Below are 17806 nucleotides of genomic sequence, written 5' to 3'. Positions count from 1 at the left end.
CTTCTGCTCATTCTCTCTTTCTCTGTTCTATCCACCATCCCTTTCCCTGCCATCTGAAGGGCAGTCTTTTATCCTTGTGCTCCACAAGGCGTTGCAAGCTTAGAGTAACCTTTGAAGTTATAGGAATGACTAGAAAATTGAATTTCTTTTTTTTTTTATAAATATTTATTAAAGTTTTTGAATACAATGCATAAATAATAAACAACTTTACTTATATCATAACATAGTTTCCTCACTTCTTTGGACTCCCTCACGTCTCCCGCTCCCACTTACATCGTTAAGAAAATTTTTTCAAGCAAATTATCATCTTGTTTACAACCTTATATCCGCTCATTTAAATAAAATCTAACAGTTCTCCCAAAAGTTTGTATTTTCCTTAATCTCACTTATCGTCAAATTCAGATCTAATTCAGTGGTGGACATTATGATCTAGCATCCTTCTTAACATTCAACCAAATTACAATATTTTTGTAGATAAATCTTAAATTTCTTCCAGTCTTCTTCAACCCTCTCTTCTCCCAGGTCTCGGAAAATTGAATTTCTTGGGCCTTGTTAACATAGTGCTTTTTCTGCATATTTGCTGACCTACTTACACACGTAACCACATACATCCAACAGGTAGATCACGATCCACTGGCAGATTGGGGGGGGGGTCCGTGGTAGATCGAAGTAGATCACGGACGCCCCCCCCCCAAAAAAAAACCTTTGGCTCCCTAAAAAAATCTCAACAACTCTGGTAGATCACTGCCAGTTTTTTTATAGTGGGAGTAGATTTCAGTCTCTTGAAATTTGGACATGCCTGGCATACGTGATTCCTTTAGAAGCAGTGACATTGTCAGTGCAGCAAATTGGATACCATAACCTCAACCAGTTTAGAACAAGGAAGCATAGAAACTCAATGCGAGTGTTGCAGTTCATGTGGGGCTGTGACTGCGCCCTGATGTGTATGCTGTGGGCCCAACCCATGGCCTTTGACCACCCATGGCCTAATGCCATTATATATATGAGTGTGTGTGTGTTTTAAAAATATATATTAAATAATACAAAAATAATGACCCACAAAAGGAGGGATTCCTGAGTGCAAATAATACATCACAAGGATGATAACACAGTCACATCTGGTTTTTCCTTAACCTTTTTCTATGGTCCTTCTTTGTAGAGCTTCAGGCCTTGCATGAAATGGTCCAACAGAAGGTTGTCACTTTGCTGAGCGACCCAGAAAACATTGTGAAGCAGACCCTGATGGAAAATGGAATAACTCGCCTTTGTGTCTTTTTTGGTCGTCAAAAAGCCAACGATGTTCTCCTCTCCCATATGATCACCTTTCTCAACGATAAGAATGACTGGCATTTACGAGGAGCATTTTTTGACAGCATAGTGGGTATGTGCTTGGCAACAAATACCAGCTTTTTATCCTGAGGTCACAGTTGAGCTGATAGCTTTATTAGGACCCACCCCAAAGTCACAGAAATGTGGTAAGCTTTCAAGTTTTCCAGAACTGTTCATCAGATGAGATCTTATACAAAGCAAGGGGTAGTGGGTGCAAGATTCCTTTTATGTGCAGATTGATAGAATAAATTAGTATAAGCACAAGGAAGGAACACAGTCCCTCAAGCCTGTCACAGAAGACACTTTAACCTCAAAACCAACATCTAGGAGAAGCTTTATTAAGAGACAGGGTGGTATTTTAAGTAAATAAACCTAGTTAATCTATTGAAGACTAGTTGCATCAGCCTATTACTCGCAGGCAAGGTCACTCCAAGTGTAGAAGCAACATGTACAGTGAAGGAGGCAGGCATGTTTTATACTATGTTTTGGGCACAGTGGTTGTCAGTATATGGAAACATCACCGCTGCAGAAAGCCAGATTGTTGACATCACATGATGCGCCTATCTGTGGGAAAGAAGAATTTCCCAGGACGTTCACAGGCTGGATAAGTCTTTGTGAAGAGTGTAATTTGAAACCTTCCGTTTGCGTTTGCACAGGAAGTTTGTCAGACTTGCTGGAAGAACTGAACTGAAAGGACGTGTTTTTCTCTAGTGCTGTAATGTCAGAAATAAACATCATGTAAATAGATTACTGACTTATTTTCTTTCCCCTGCGAAAGCAGGAGAGGGGGGTTGTGCATTTTACCCACTCTTGGGAAAATGTCGCCTATCAAAATCTCCCTGGTCTGTCTGGATGTCAGCCAGAGGAGGTTCCCGGTAAGCAAGCTCCGAGGACAGTGAGAGGGGCCAGCCTCTGTGGAGGGGGCTTGCAAACCAAGAGTGGTAACCTTGGTTTAGACCCCTTGAGTGGGAATTGTCTTTACAGATATCAACCAATCAATCAATCAATCAATCAATCTTTATTGCGGTCCAGAGACCCAACAAATCATTACAAATCAATACCCAATTCATACAGCCTACCTCCAGGTTAAGCAAGCATTTTGTTTAGAATATAGGGCTCATTTGTTCTTGCAACCACCGATAAAAACTTTGCCACTGCTAACGTTCTAGCATTTGTCCGGTCTTCCAGTAGGAACCTGACATAGTGAGCCTCTGATTTTCCCGGGACAGGTACCAGCAAGAGTAGTATCAGTTCAGCCCTGGCCTGCTCATATTTTGCACAATGCAACAAAATATTTTACAGATATCCACCTTCCCACACTGTTCTGGGTTGGCTGTACAAAGCATTCCCTGCTTTGTATAACACCTTGCCTGATGAAAACTTCCAGAGAATTTGAAAAATTGCCACATTTTTGTAAACTTATTGGTTGATCCTCATAAAGGTATTTTCCAGCTGTGGAATTCATAGTTTTTTCTTGGGGACTAGCACAGCTACCTTTTGCTTTTTATAAGCAGATTTTCAGTGTATGAAATGAGGGTCTGTTAGTTTTAACACAGACTAATTGTCTGTGTTTGAGTGGCAGTGCTCCCCAACCTGGTCCCCTCCAGGTGTTTTGGACTACAAGTCCCACCAGCCCCAGCCAGCAAAGCCAGTTGTCAGGGCTGATGAAACATCCAAAACACCTGCAGAGTACAGGTTGAGGAAGGGTTGACTAAGGACTAAGGCAGGCATGGCCAAACTTGGCCCTCCAGATGTTTTGGGACTACAATTCCCATCATCCCTGACCACTGGTCCTGTTAGCTAGGGATGATGAGAGTTGTAGTTGCAAAACATCTGGAGGGCCAAGTTTGGCCATGCCTGGCTTAAGGTGTGGCAATAACAGCTGAATCATCTTATGTTTGAGTAACAATAATAAATACATAAGAATTACTCTGTTGGATATGACCAACAATATATCTGGTGCAGTTCTCTGCACCCAGTTAGATGCTCCCTGGCAGCTCACAAGGGAGATAATATAGTCACATTCCATCTCTTGATGTTTATCTCTCACATGTTTCAATCAGAGGTAAATTAAGTCCCATTCTTCACTCTTACAACTCACAGATCTATCCATCATGACTATATGGCAATCTTAAAGCCATCTGTGCTAGTGGCCATAATGTTATCTTGTGGCAGTGGAATCCATTACAGTGGTACATTGGTTCCCGAATGGCTTAGTTGATGAACAAATCGGCTCCCAAACGCCGAAAACCTGGAAGTAAGTGTTCCGTTTGTGAACGTTTTTCAGAAGCCGAATGTCTGTTTTGGCTGTTGGCATTATTTCTGGGGCCAATCAGAAGCCACGCCTTGGTTTGCAAATGTTTTGTAAGTCGAATGGACTTCCAGAACAGATTTAGTTCGAGAACCAAGATACCACTGTATTTAATGGTGGAAAATAGTTTTAAGATGAGACCTGATGATGAAAAGCACTGAAGCTCATGGGTAGCTCAAATTGAACCCTACTTATTTGGGTTTTTCCCTTCTTCAGGATTGCATGAGTTAACCCTGCTTGAATGTGATATTTCTACTTGCATTAGCTTTTAGGAATTGTAATTTGTTTTTATTCTGCCATGATTACAGGTGTTGCTGCTTATGTTGGCTGGCAAAGCTCTTCAATTCTAAAGCCTCTGCTCCAGCAAGGGCTCAGTGATGCTGAAGAATTTGTCATATATAAGGCCCTCAATGCCCTTACCTGTATGTGCCAATTAGGACTTTTGCAGAAACCACATATCTATGAGTTTGCCTGTGATATTGGTAAGCCTGCTTCCCTAGCAGCAATTTTCTACTTTTAACAATCTTTTGTCTAGCATGCCGTTTATATTGCCAACTTCATTATCCAGCATATGACATCACTTAGTTGTGAACTTCTAATCAGAATGACATTTAAGCAGTTGTCATTCAGTGTGTATTATGTTCTTGGCCCTACCTTATGCATTTTTACTCAGGAATGCTAGGGCTTATTTCAAAGTGTTTAGGATTGTGTTTAGGATTGCAGCCTTAGAAAGCTGAGAAGTCTTTGTTGCCAGTTCTACACATCTTCTAGTTCACATGTTACACAAACCGTAGAGATCCTGAGTCTATTAAATGCCACATGAAGGACTTATCCACACTTTAATAACCTGAGGAAATTAACAAAGACAACCAAGTCTCAGCTTGGATTTGAACAGAATAATGTTTATTTACAGTGCCCAAAAGCTGGTTGGCAAGGCAACTAAAAATGGCTTTTTGGCCTGAAGTGCCAAATGGAATGTCACAGACTAGCAAGATGGTTAGTTACTGCAAGACTGAAGAGGTCTGCTCTCATGGGCTGGGAGAAGAAAAGCATGGAGCAGCCCCATGGGAGAGAGACTGAACAAATTGGGGCATTGACAGGTGCCAGTTATAGGAACAAGGTTTCCTGAAGGAAGTGGTCTGTGAGACAATGGATTATTCTGTTAAGGACACATTTAGGTGGGGAAAGGTATTGAAATCTAGCCCACATAATGGGCCATTACACAACAAAATTCATGAATCGTGAATTTCCTGGGAACACCTGAGTCAAACTTATTGAGTGTCATGTTATTTAAAAATGTGCTCGTGCCTTTGCTGAAAGAAGTGAGCTTGGGAGTTTTCAGGAAATGCAAAAAGGGCTTTGATTTATTTTAACTGTAATAATACAGTTGCAGGTTGGACTGAAACAAAAGTCCAGGGTAGGTGTCTGCCATGAGGCAAGATCATAATGTGAACTTTATTTTGTGTTATTTTATGTTGGATCCCTTTTGGAATTTAGTCTGAAGTATGTGTGTGAGTGTGAACTTGTTCCTGTTTTTAGAATTTTAATTGCATGACTTATATCAATTAAAATCGGTTCCTCCCTTTTTGTTCATTTCCTTCTCCAGCACCATTCCTGTGCCACCCTAATCTTTGGATACGCTATGGAGCAGTAGGATTTATAACTGTTGTAGCACAACATTTGAATATTGCTGATGTTTATTGCAAACTCATGCCTTACCTGCATCCTTTTATTACTCAGCCAATAATACAGGTAAGCAATCAACTAGATGAGCACCTTTTCTTCATTTAGAATTGCAGCATATGAAGGGCTTGAAAATAATTTAGCTTAATATCTTCATGCCCTGAGTCTGAAAGCTTCGTTAGATATTAGGCTGATCAAGAAGGTGCTGCGAATGCCAGCATCTCAGTGGTGAAACCTCCTTACCCCTGCTTCCATGGCTTGCCACATGATGCAACAGCATCGTGTGAATTTTGCTATCCCAGCCCGATTTCATTGGCTACTGCTGGTGGAGGTGAGAAAACTTGGAATATGGTGATCCCTAATGCATTTTCAAGGGACGCGGGTGGCGCTGTGGGTTAAACCACAGAGCCTAGGACTTGTCGATCACAAGGTTGGCAGTTCAAATCCCCACAACGGGGTGAGCTCCCGTTGTTCGGTCCCAGTTCCTGCCAACCTAGCAGTTCGAAAGCACGTCAGAGTAGGTAAATAGGTACCACTCCGGCGGGAAGGTAAACGGCATTTCCGTGCGCTGTGCTGGTTCGCCAGAAGCGGCTTAGTAATGCTGGCCACATGACCCGGAAGCTGTACGCCAGCTCCCTTGGCCAGTAAAGCGAGATGAGCGCCGCAACCCCAGAGTCGGTCACGACTGGACCTAATGGTCAGGGGTTCCTTTACCTTTAATACATTTTCAGTACTCAAAGATATTATTTCTGTAGGAACGGGGGATTTGTGACATGGATGCTTCCCCCCACTCATGCAAAACACCAGCTAGTGCAATGTGTGACCCAGCTTTTGCTCATCATGCATACAAACCCATCCTACCTAGGTTCTGTTGTGTAACAAACTGTTAGCAGGAACAAACAAAGCCATGCCAAAATGCATGCCAGGTCTGAGGAGCATAAAATAGCCCAGATAGTTCAAACAGGCCCCAGGCAAATACTGATTAGCTCTCAGCTTTCATTTCAGGGATGGGGCACCTGTGACCCTCCAGTTGTTATGGGACTCCAGCTTCCACCATTCTTGTTCACTGACCATGCTGGCTGGGGCTGATGGGAGCCGGAGTCCAACAACATATGGAGGGCCACAGATTCCTCTTTCCTGTATTAAATGCAAAGTGTAGTTTTCATTCCTCGGATGATTGTTGCGAAGGAAACCACAATATGAATTGTGCAGCCCTTTACATGTTAAAAAGTGCTGCACAAATAACAAAAAGTAGTTTAATAAAAAAGTGCTGCACAAATAACAAAAAGTACCGTATTTTTTGCTCTATAAGACTCACTTTTTCCTTCCTAAAAAGTAAGGGGTAATGTGTGTGCGTCTTACGGAGCGAATGCAGGCTGCGCAGCTATCCCAGAAGCCAGAACAGGAAGAGGGATCGCTGCTTTCACTGCGCAGTGATCCCTCTTGCTGTTCTGGCTTCTGAGATTCAGAATATTTTTTTTCTTGTTTTCCTCCTCCAAAAACTAGGTGCGTCTTGTGGTCTGGTGCATCTTATAGAGCGAAAAATACGGTAGTTTGATTAAAAAAGTGCTGTACAAATAACAATAAGTAGTTTAATATTAATCCAAAATAGCTAGCTCAAAATAGTCTGATATAAAAGAAGTGGATATTTGCAAAGTTTTTAAAAGTACTCTTACCATCCAGTCCCCTTTCTTTCAAAACCTAGGCCTGACCTCCCGCTCATTCCCTCAAGAAGAAAAGTTCCTCAGTTGCATTTCTGTAGCCATCTGATTACTTCCTTGTTCCCTGTCCTGAATTACAGATAGATAAAGAAATAGTCCTACTGAGCGTCCTCAAAGAGCCTGTAAGCCGTTCTATATTTGATTATGCTCTGCGTTCCAAGGACATAGGAAGCCTTTTCAGAACTCTGCAACTTCGTCAGAAGAAAAGGAATGGCGCTCTTCCCGACTGCCCTCCCCCTGAAGATCCAGCAATTGTGCAGCTGTTGAAGAAGCTACTTTCTCAAGTATATTCTTACTGCTATAATGGTAGCGCTGCGAATCCACAATAAAGCAAGGACATGTATTGTTTCAGCATCTGTACTACATCAAAGTAGTACTTTGCCAGCGGCGCTGACAATTTCTCCTGCACAAGCCCCATTGAAATGAATCTGAGTTATGAAACAGCAATGGTGTCCTTTTACATTTCAGTGGGGCTTGTGCATAAATGGAAGTTCTGTTTAGGAACCCATGGCTGCAGGAAGCTTATCAGATAGTCACCAAAACTATGTGGTTGGTCTTCGTCCCAGATTATTCTGTTTTATTATTGATTCCTATTGAGTAAGAGCTCTCTCAGCATAAGAACTTGCATAGAACTCATATTGGCTTGATTTCCCAAATGTTTTCGTATCTGGGCAGCCCAGAACAGACCTTCCAACATTCTGACCATTATTTGGGGAAGGGCCATAGTTCAGTGCCACAGTATCTGTTTTGCATGCCCCACATTCAGTTCCTGGGATGTTTACATAGGCCTTGGAGTGCCTCTTGTCTAAAGAGACACCAGCAGAGCCAGGCGCCAGCCAGTAAAAGACTACTTAGTTAGATGGACCAATGGCCTGGCTCCGTATAAGGCAGTTTCCAATGCCCCTGTTTAAAAAAGGTGCCCTGTTATATTGTGGCAGCCAAAGCCACATATTTCTTTAGTTACAGTGTAAATCTAACTTTTATATCCTGAACCCTCTTGAGCCCAATTGCCACATGTTAAAAACTGAAAATCTTTCCTCTGTCTTGATGAACTGTCTACTTTTTGTTTTCTTTTGGGATAGGGAATGACTGAGGAAGAAGAAGACAAGCTGTTAGCCTTAAGAGACTTCATGCTGAAGTCCAACAAAGCGAAGGCCAACATAGTGGACCAGAGCCACCTTCATGACAGCACCCAGAAAGGAGTGATAGACTTGGCAGCTCTGGGTATAACCGGGAGACAAGTTGATCTTGTTAAAACTAAGCAGGAGTCTGATGATAAACGCGGTTAGTATGGTCTTGTAATTTGCATTGTTGCTTTTTTATAATTTAAATTGGAGGATTTAAAATGCTTATGGTAGACGTGGAAGAGTCCACTATCAACACATTCCATCCACATCTAGAATATCTGCTTACACTGAACTTTTCAGACTGAAATTTAACATCTTGAGTTCACATACGTCTTTATTGTTTAGTGGATGAAACATTGCAGATTTGAATGGGCCATCAAGCTTTCATGTGAAATTCAACGTTTTCTTAATGGAAGCAATTCACATATAACAAGTGATTGTGCTGGCTTATTGAGGGATCTATAGGCCTGTGTTAATTAGTATAATATATGATGGAGATTTTGTACCAAGCTTGACTACAAGATATTCTCTCACGGCCTCCAGTCATGTTTCTCCAATTGTCAATCTAGTTTCCTGCTAAACTACTCAAATATATGTAAAATAGGAAAATGGACAGGTTTTTATAGCTTTGTATAGTTTAACTTGGGGGGACACGGGTGGCGCTGTGGTCTAAAACCACTGAGCCTAGGGCTTGCTGATCAGAAGGTCGGCGGTTCAAATCCCCGCAACAGGGTGAGCTCCCGTTGTTCGGTCCCAGCTCCTGCCAACCTAGCAGTTCGAAAGCACGTCAAAGTACAAGTAGATAAATAGGTACCACTCCGGTGGGAAAGGTAAATGGCGTTTCCATGCGCTGCTCTGGTTCGCCAGAAGCGGCTTAGTCATGCTTGCCACATGACCCGGAAGCTATCTGCGGACAAATGCAGGCTCCCTCGGCAAGATGAGGGAGCAAGATGAGCTCGCAACCCCAGAGTTGTTCGCGACTGGATCTAATGGTCAGGGGTACCTTTACCTTTATAGTTTAACTTTGGCAACAGTATATGAAGCTGTAGCTGGTTGTGAAAAAGTAAAAAAAAATGTGAATTGAAAGTGTCATAATAAGGAAACCCATTTTCAAGCTAGGTAGGCACAATATATTGAAATGAAGTTTCTGTGTATTTTGGCCTATTTGTCCAACTTTTCAGATATAAATGGCTGTGTCTGTTCTAACTTTTAGATGTGTTTACATAACAGCCTGAAAAACCATCTTGGAGATACATGATTCTTTCTCTACCACCACCACCACAAACTTGGCATTCTAGATCAATTACTTCCTTAATGCTAAGGCCAGCATAACCTTTCAAAAAACCACAAGGTTCATTCACCGATCTGTATAAATACAGATGACATGGGTCATCTGCAGAAATTAGGCTAAGCATTCCAAGTTTATTTCATCTGGTGATGGATTGAAACCTTTGCCCAAGTCATGTAGCAGCTGATTTATATGATCCAGCACTCAGTTTAACATTATGCCACAATAAATCAGGTTAAGTAACTCAAAACTCTGCTTATACATCCTGTGTACATTTTGGTTGCTTTGTTATAAACAAAATCTTACTGTGATCCTTCTTTTGGGTCTTGCTGACCTCAGCTAGAAAACACGTAAAACAAGATTCAAATGTAAATGAGGAATGGAAGAGTATGTTTGGCTCTCTGGAACCTTCTAACATGCCTCAGCCAATTAGCAAAGGCCACAGTCAAGCCACAGATCAAGAAGCCATTCAGAGTGGGAAATCTCTTCGGTCAGAGTCTTCCGCTGGCATTTGTGCTCCTTTGTCATCCTCACCACAGGTATTTCTGGGGATTTTTAAATTAGTGTGTTTTACCATAGAATTAGAAGAGCTGCCAATCGTTTTTAACATAGAGTAATTTATTTTTACTCTCAGCGCTCAATCATTTCTTTGAACGAAACAAGACTCTGGGTCTATTTTTTTATACCATAAACTGCCCTGTGATCTCCAGCTGAAAGGCGGTTTATAAATTTAATTAATAATGAATAAATAATATTTTTAAACAATATTAATAGTCCTGAAACTACAACTTCTGAATTCAGATCAGCTTTTGATTTGGATGTTGTGGGGTGAATCAGATGTTGAAGCAAATTGGCAATCTAACAACCCACTAGTAAGATACAGAACTCTTGCCTGACCTGTGTCTTGGGCTGAATGAACCTGTGAGTGGGATCAGTGGTCTCACCCTTGCTTGGTGAAGTTTACGGCTCCATAGAACAGCTCAGAGTCTGCTCAAACAGTCAAAATATTTTTGCATTAGGTTATCATCAGCATCTGTTGTTTTTATGTTTCATTTCCCCCTGAATGCACTTCTTTTTGTTGTTGTCCCCCCTACCCCATGTAAAGCTGAATTGACAAGTGTGTGTGTGTGTGTACGTACGTGTACACACATATACATATACATACATTTCATGCTTCTGATAAAGTAGTTCACAAAAGCTTTTGTCATTATAAAAGTGTTGGCATTTAAGGTGCCACAAGACTCTCTGCTGGTTTTGCTACAGCAGACTAACACAGCTATCCTTCTGGAAGTTATATTTGAGATCATCCACAGAGACCTTTTTCAGGGCGTCCTCAGCGCCTGAGCTTTGCCTACTGGGGAGGCGGTTTTCTATGGTTGTGGTCCACCTGTGCCTCACTTTGCACCAACTTTTCTGTCTTTAAGGAGTCAGGCAAAATCTGTCTTGTTCACCTGGGCTTGCAGGTTGCTTGGGATCTGACTGGGAAAAATCCAGGATATAAATAAATAAAATTAAACAAGCAGTAAATTAGTAAAATGGTAGTTTGGTGTACAGGCAGTGGCCGTTTCACGTGCATCTGCTTGACGTGTGATCACACACACCCTTGTTGCTGCCCACTTGGAAATGGCCCAAATATGGGGTGGGGTGGGCTTGCGCACGCTCTGCCAACATGTGTGGGGATCGGGAATGGAAACCCCGTGCAAAATGACCGCTGCCTGTAAAGTTGATTTCTGATGCAGAAGTTGCTTTTGAATTATAGAAGAGAGGATGTCGCCCTTTCCTTTGAAACGTAAACCACGGATTACGTTTTCTAAACGTGAATACACAACTAGGCTTATTTCTTTCAGGCAGCAGATGGAACTGTTGTCCAAGCCAGAAAACCAACCATACAAGTGTTAAGCAATATAGCTTCGCCTTCCACGTACCAGCTGCGCATTACTACTTGTAAAACGGAACTTCAGCAGCTGATACAGCAGAAACGTGAACAGTGCAACGCGGAAAGAATTGCCAAGCAGATGATGGAGAATGCAGAATGGGAGAGCAAGCCACCGCCTCCAGGTAATACTTGCTGTACTCTTGACAGACGGCCAGAGCTGCTATGAGGGTAGCACCAAACTGTCCCCTTTTAGCCCTGCAAACACCAAGATCTACTGGCATGGGGAGGGGGGTTGTATTTCTGTTTATTGTGTCCTCCGAAGTCCAATTTGGCTGATCTGCTTGCAAAGAAATAGACCATGTTAGCAGGAGACCAGGGCTCTGTATTACAGGGGGAGACTTCACAAATGGAGGAGGCTCCTTGCTTGCGGACAGGTCAGCCTCCAGCTTGGTGGGAGTGGAGGTAGTGCACTTGTTCCTGCTGTTCTGCTCTACTTAGGAGTGTAATGCCTGCATGGGGTTTTAGTGGCTTATGGTTTGAGGGGCTGGGAGCTGGGGGCACTGTTATACAGTGGTTCCGCTCCTTCCTCCTTGGCCATGTCCAGAAAGTGGTGGGGGGGGGGATGAGCGTTCAGACCCCTGGGCTCTCACTTGTGGGGTGCCTCAGGGTTCTGTCCTCTCCCCCATGCTTTTTAACATCTACATGCAACCGCTGGGAGAGATCATAGGGGGGTTTGGCCTGGGTGTTCATCAGTATGCGGATGATACCCAACTCTACCTCTCTTTCAAATCAGAAACAGTGAAGGCAGTGAAGGTCCTGTGTGTCTGGAGGTGGTTGGAGGATGGATGGCAGCTAACAGATTGAGGTTGAATCCTGACAAGACAGAAGTACTGTTTTGGGGGACACACTGCCTCGGGCAGGTGTGGAGGACTCCCTGGTCCTGAATGGGGTAACTGTGCCCCTGAAGGACCAGGTGCTCAGCCTGGGAGTCATTTTGGACTCGCAGCTGTCCATGGAGGCACAGGCCAATTCTGTGTCCAGGGCAGCTGTTTACCAGCTCCATCTGGTACAGAGGCTGAGACCCTAGCTGCCCGCAGACTGTCTCGCCAGAGTAATGCATGCTCTAGTTATCTCTCATTGGACTATTGCAATGCACTCTATGTGGGGCTACCTTTGAAGGTGACCCGGAAACTACAAGTCATCTAGAATGCGGCAGCTAGACTGGTGACTGGGAGCAGCCGCCAAGACCACATAACACCGGTCTTGAAAGACCTACATTGGCTCCCAGTATGTTTCTGGGCACAATTCAAAGTGTTGGTGCTGACCTTCCAAGCCCTAAACAGCCTCGATCCAGTATACCTGAAGGAGCGTCTCCACCCCCATTGTTCAGCCTGGACACTGAGGTCCAGCGCTGAGAGCCTTCTCATGGTTCCTTCCCTGCGAAAAGCCAAGTTACAAGGAACCAAACAGAGGGCCTTCTCAGTAGTGGCACCTGCCCTGTGGAATGCACTCCCACCAGATGTCAAAGAGAAAAACAACTACCAGACTTTTAGAAGACTCCTGAAGGCAGCCCTGTTTAGGGAAGCTTTTAATGTTTGACGCACTACTGTATTTTAATATTTTGTTGGAAGCCGACCAGAGTGGCTGGGGAAACCTGGCCAGATGGGCGGGGTATGTATGTATGTATGTATGTATGTATGTATGTATTATTATTGTTATTATTGTTGTTGTTGTTGTTGTTGTTGTTACTACTACTACTACTACTATTACTATTGTTTGTTAAACATCACTTGCATGTTGTTGCTACACAGCTGCTGAACCAGTGCTGTCTGAATGTAGTTTGGAACTTAGCATTGTTAGGTGGCATGTGAAGAAACAAACAAACAAAAATTAAGGTAGCTCTGTCAACTGCAGTAGGCAGAGCCAAGCAGGAAACTTGCAATCTTGTTTAAAAGAGAACATGCTACGTAACATAATAGTATATATACGAGTATGTGCCCTGGTCCTTTGCAGGTACAAAATATCTGCTTGTGTGGACACTTTTGAATTACTTTACACACAATTAGTTTTGTATTAATTTGCTTAAAATATTCACACCATACCTTTCCATCATAATGGGGTGTCACACCTGTTTACAAAACTTAAATATTGTCATAAAACAGCAGACATTGCAATCATCAGAAGCTTGTGGAAGCAGTTGTTTTTCATTGCCACCTGACAGCCAAACAAGAACGTGCCTAATGAATAATTCTGTATGCTGCCCAGTACATAAAATAAGGCCTTTGAATAGTTGTCTCTACTCTGTGATTAATTTGGAATTGAAGTGCATCCGCATTGTAAAACCGCTAAGATATATTTTAGTTTTCCATCTGTGAGAAAAGAGAGCCAGAAACATGGCAACATTGATCCTTCATGTACTTTGTAAGTGATATATGACACGTAATCCTAATCCTATAACTCATTAGTCTCCATGTAGCATCTGACATTCCTAGAAGCAAACAACATGCAAGATGTTTACTGGCTTGAGAGTCTAGTTAAATTTCTTGGCCAAATGCATTATAATTCTTTGCACATTTCTGAAATATTTAAACAAGGTCCTGTCCATTCAAAAGTGCTAACTTTGTCGAAAAGACAAAGCATTATAAAACAATTTGAAAAGTAAATCTTGCATTTCCTGTTCACTCTCAAATATATTACATGTTGATCCTGATCTAGTAATTGCTGATACATACAGTTGTCACAGAGTCCCATGCGTGAGGCATTTTGCAAAAGGAACGCCTGCATGTGTTTGCTTCACCGCTGATATTAATGGGGGAAAATTCTGTTGCTTTCCTTAGGATGGCATCCTAAAGGGCTTCTGGTTGCTCACCTTCATGAACATAAGTCTGCTGTGAACCGCATTAGAGTTTCTGATGAACATTCAATTTTTGCCACATGTTCAAATGATGGAACAGTGAAAATATGGAACAGTCAGAAAATGGAGGGCAAGACGACGACTACTAGGTAATGCATAACACCACAGGATGGCAGGATACTCATAAATAATAAATAAATAAGATTAAAACTTTTGCACCAACACAAGTATTTTGCTACCATCTGGGATATAAGCTTAAGAACACATGCCCACTATTTTTTATTTTTTATTCATTGGCAATGGTGTTTGAAATCCTCTTGGATGTTACCGTTCAGATGTGTTACTAATATAACAGAATCCAGCATTTTAAAATTACATTTCCTTTGACTTACACCATCCCTTTATTCATTTGTATTTATTACTTATCTTGCTCTGTCTCTATCCACTTCGACTCTTCAGTGTTTAAACAGTGAATGAAGAGCTGAAGTAAAATAAATATCACATGGGCTCAGCGTGGCTTATAGCACTGTGTTTAAACACCAATACAGTGGTGTCCCGCAAGACGAATGCCTTGCAAGACCGAAAACCCGCTAGACGAAAGGGTTTTCCGTTTTGGAGGTGCTTCGCAAAACGAATTTCCTATGGGCTTGCTTCGCAAGACGAAAATGTCTTGCGAGTTCCTGCGGTTCCCCCCCCCCTTTTCTAAGCCGCTAAGCTGCTTATCTGCTTATCCGATAAGCCGCTAAAAGCCGCTAATAGCGCTAATCCGCTAAGCCGTCAATGGGCTTGCTTCGCAAGACGAAAAAACCGCTAGACGAAGAGACTCGCGGAACGGATTAATTTCGTCATGCGAGGCACCACTGTAGCTCTGTTCCCTAAGGTTTCACAATCTCAGGAATTACATGGTCTGGGGGATAGACTGAGTGGGGACAAAACAAAATCTGGTTTTTTTAAGTGAATTGTTCATACCTCAGCCAAAGCAACCATTAAAAACAAAATCATAGGATAATGCTTTCTGCAGACAAGCTAAATGTCTATTGTTAAAGAGGTGCTGAAGCGTTAAGTGGGATGGATCACAATCTTTGCCCAGGAAGTGGGTGAATCTTTACTCCCAGGCTTTGGAATGCTGCTCCTCTCCAGCAGCAACATAAATTAAGGAGCTGCAGAGTGGGATGTTCAGATATAGGGAGTCTGTAGCTGTTATTTCACATACCCATCCCTTCCAGATTAAAAAGGAAAAAGAAACAAAAATTCCAGAAAATAGTAGTCACTTATTCTCCCAACCAAATGAAGGACTACTGAGCACATGCAGGGACCAGTTGGGTTAAGAGAACTTCACTTAATGGAAAATACAACTCTTTGATTGCTTTCTATGTAAAATGTACTTGCTGTATCGCTGTTAGTGTCTCTCCCCCCCCCAATTCAAATAATAAATATATTCCTATCCAATCATAACTCAGCTGATATTATATCAGGTGACCCAACTTGTAATTTCTCTCCCAGGTTGATGGAAAAGGGGATCTCTTAACAGAAAATCCTCATTTTCCTAACAAAACTGCAAATTCCCAGGATTCTGTAGAACAAGCCACGATAGGAGAGATGTTTTAAATTTACTTGTCTATTTGATATTTCATTGGACTTTACTGTTCAATTTGTGTAGATTTTTCGAATCTAGCAGTCTTTGAACTATGCCCTTTCTGCTTCCTACGACAGGTCAATCTTGACATATTCCCGGATTGGAGGGCGTGTGATGACGCTTACATTTTGCCAGGGTTCTCATTACTTGGCTGTAGCTTCAGATAACGGAGCTATTCAACTTCTTGGGATTGAAGCTTCAAAACTACCCAAGTCTCCTAAGATCCATCCAATACAAAGCAGGTTTTTATCAGTCCTTTGATGCATCTCATTGGGTATCTGCTGGGCTCACTAGCAGGCTCATATTAGAAGCCTGAAATGGTATAGTCTACTCTTGCCACCTTATTCTCCTGAATGTGTCTAGGTACTACACCCAGGGCCGGATTTAGGTTTGATGAGGCCCTAAGCTACTGAAGGTAATGGGGCCCTTTATATGTTCAGCTGTCCTTTGTCAACAACAAATTGTCACTGTTTTTTTGTGTCGAATATACAGTGGTACCTCGGGTTACATACGCTTCAGGTTACATACGCTTCAGGTTACAGACTCTGCTAACCCAGAAATAGTGTTTCAGGTTAAGAATTTTGCTTCAGGATGAGAACAGAAATCGTGCTTTGGCGGCGCGGCGGCAGCAGGAGGCCCCATTAGCTAAAGTGGTGCTTCAGGTTAAGAACAGTTTCAGGTTAAGAACAGACCTCCGGGGTTGGAGTTTTGGGGACCTTTGGATTTGAAAGGAGTGTGAAACAAGATTTGGAATATCTTATAGGCCCTATTCTTCAACCATGGAGGTTTGGCAGGAAGGAATGTGGATGCTGTTGGGTTGGAGCTTCCCCAAGATCTGGCTTTTAATACTAAAGACTATCAAAAAGGCTGGCAGAGGGGACATGAAAGAGATTTAAGAGCCTCGGATTTAAGATCTCCGGTTGATGGCTTTATGAGATTGATGGACTTATGCTGGGGATCGAAACCGGGGAGGGGATCTGGTGGAATGGAAATTGGGAACTCAAAGTGTATATAATATAATTTGTTTTTTGTTTTTTGTTTTAATGAGAGTTGGGAAATTCGTGGAATGGAATCTTTTTTGAGCTTAGGGAAACGTCTTAAGAACAAGTATAGATATTTAGGCTTGGATGAGAGTTAAGATTGGATAAAGTAAAAGTGGTTTTTAAAAACATTGTAAAATTAAGGATTGTGTTAGAAAGATGTTTGAAAAAGAAAATTATGTGGTTTTGGCAGAAATGACATAAAGGATTATGTAAAAATGAATTGATGAAAGAGAGAATGTAAAATTACAGTATTTTAAAACAAACTATTAAGATAAAAACAAGGTTGGAAGGATTTGCTGAATTAACATTTTGAATTAGAATACAAAAACGGGAGGTGTGAGGAGGTCAAGGAAATAAGTTAAAGAAAGAAAAATATGTAAAGGTTTGATTTGTTCTTTTTTATATTTTTTAAATGATTGTAATTTTTTTTGTCTTCTTTATTATTCTTTTTTCTCTTTTTTCTTTTTGTAACCTTTAAAATTTTAAATAAATATTATTAAAAAAAAGAAAAGAACAGACCTCCGGAACGAATTAAGTACTTAACCTGAGGTACCACTGTATGTTGTAATTTATGGACCTAATAGGTATCTAAAGCTATTTGCACATAACATAATATGTATTTTATCAAAATAATTGTTGAACTTATCTTATATTTTGGAAATGTACATCCAGTTTTTCCCCTTTTATTTTTTTGGGGTCCTCAAGAGAGTGGAGCCCTAAGCTATAGCTTGTTTAGCTTATACGTAAATCCGACACTGGCTACACCTCTGCTACACCTGAGTTCCTTCATTCAGATATTGAGTTTATTGTGGGCACTGAGGAAGATAGAGACCTGCAGAGAACATTTTGCTGGTGTTACACGGCCCTCTCATTTTTCCTGCCAGGGAGGTCATTCTTTTCCAAGATTTGTGAGAGGGCTGAATGAATACTTGGGGCAT

The 17806-nt window shown here is 41.8% G+C and overlaps 1 protein-coding gene across 1 annotated transcript in view; it reads left to right on the top strand.

The window, feature by feature from the left end:
* PIK3R4 (phosphoinositide-3-kinase regulatory subunit 4) overlaps nucleotides 1-17806 on the top strand; it is a 32594-nt gene that overhangs the window by 9371 nt on the left and 5417 nt on the right. The window contains exons 6-14 of the mRNA XM_079947168.1: nucleotides 1160-1381; nucleotides 3949-4122; nucleotides 5247-5392; nucleotides 7125-7328; nucleotides 8127-8328; nucleotides 9799-9998; nucleotides 11307-11517; nucleotides 14173-14338; nucleotides 15903-16067. Coding sequence (XP_079803294.1) covers nucleotides 1160-1381; nucleotides 3949-4122; nucleotides 5247-5392; nucleotides 7125-7328; nucleotides 8127-8328; nucleotides 9799-9998; nucleotides 11307-11517; nucleotides 14173-14338; nucleotides 15903-16067 — 1690 coding nt within the window. The remainder of the gene's footprint in view (nucleotides 1-1159; nucleotides 1382-3948; nucleotides 4123-5246; nucleotides 5393-7124; nucleotides 7329-8126; nucleotides 8329-9798; nucleotides 9999-11306; nucleotides 11518-14172; nucleotides 14339-15902; nucleotides 16068-17806) is intronic.

This window comes from Podarcis cretensis, assembly GCF_951804945.1.
Source record: "Podarcis cretensis genome assembly, chromosome: 12".
Classification (NCBI taxonomy): domain Eukaryota; kingdom Metazoa; phylum Chordata; class Lepidosauria; order Squamata; family Lacertidae; genus Podarcis; species Podarcis cretensis.
The sequence above is the reverse complement of the archived record's forward strand: the minus strand, read 5'-3'. Positions and strand labels throughout refer to the sequence as shown.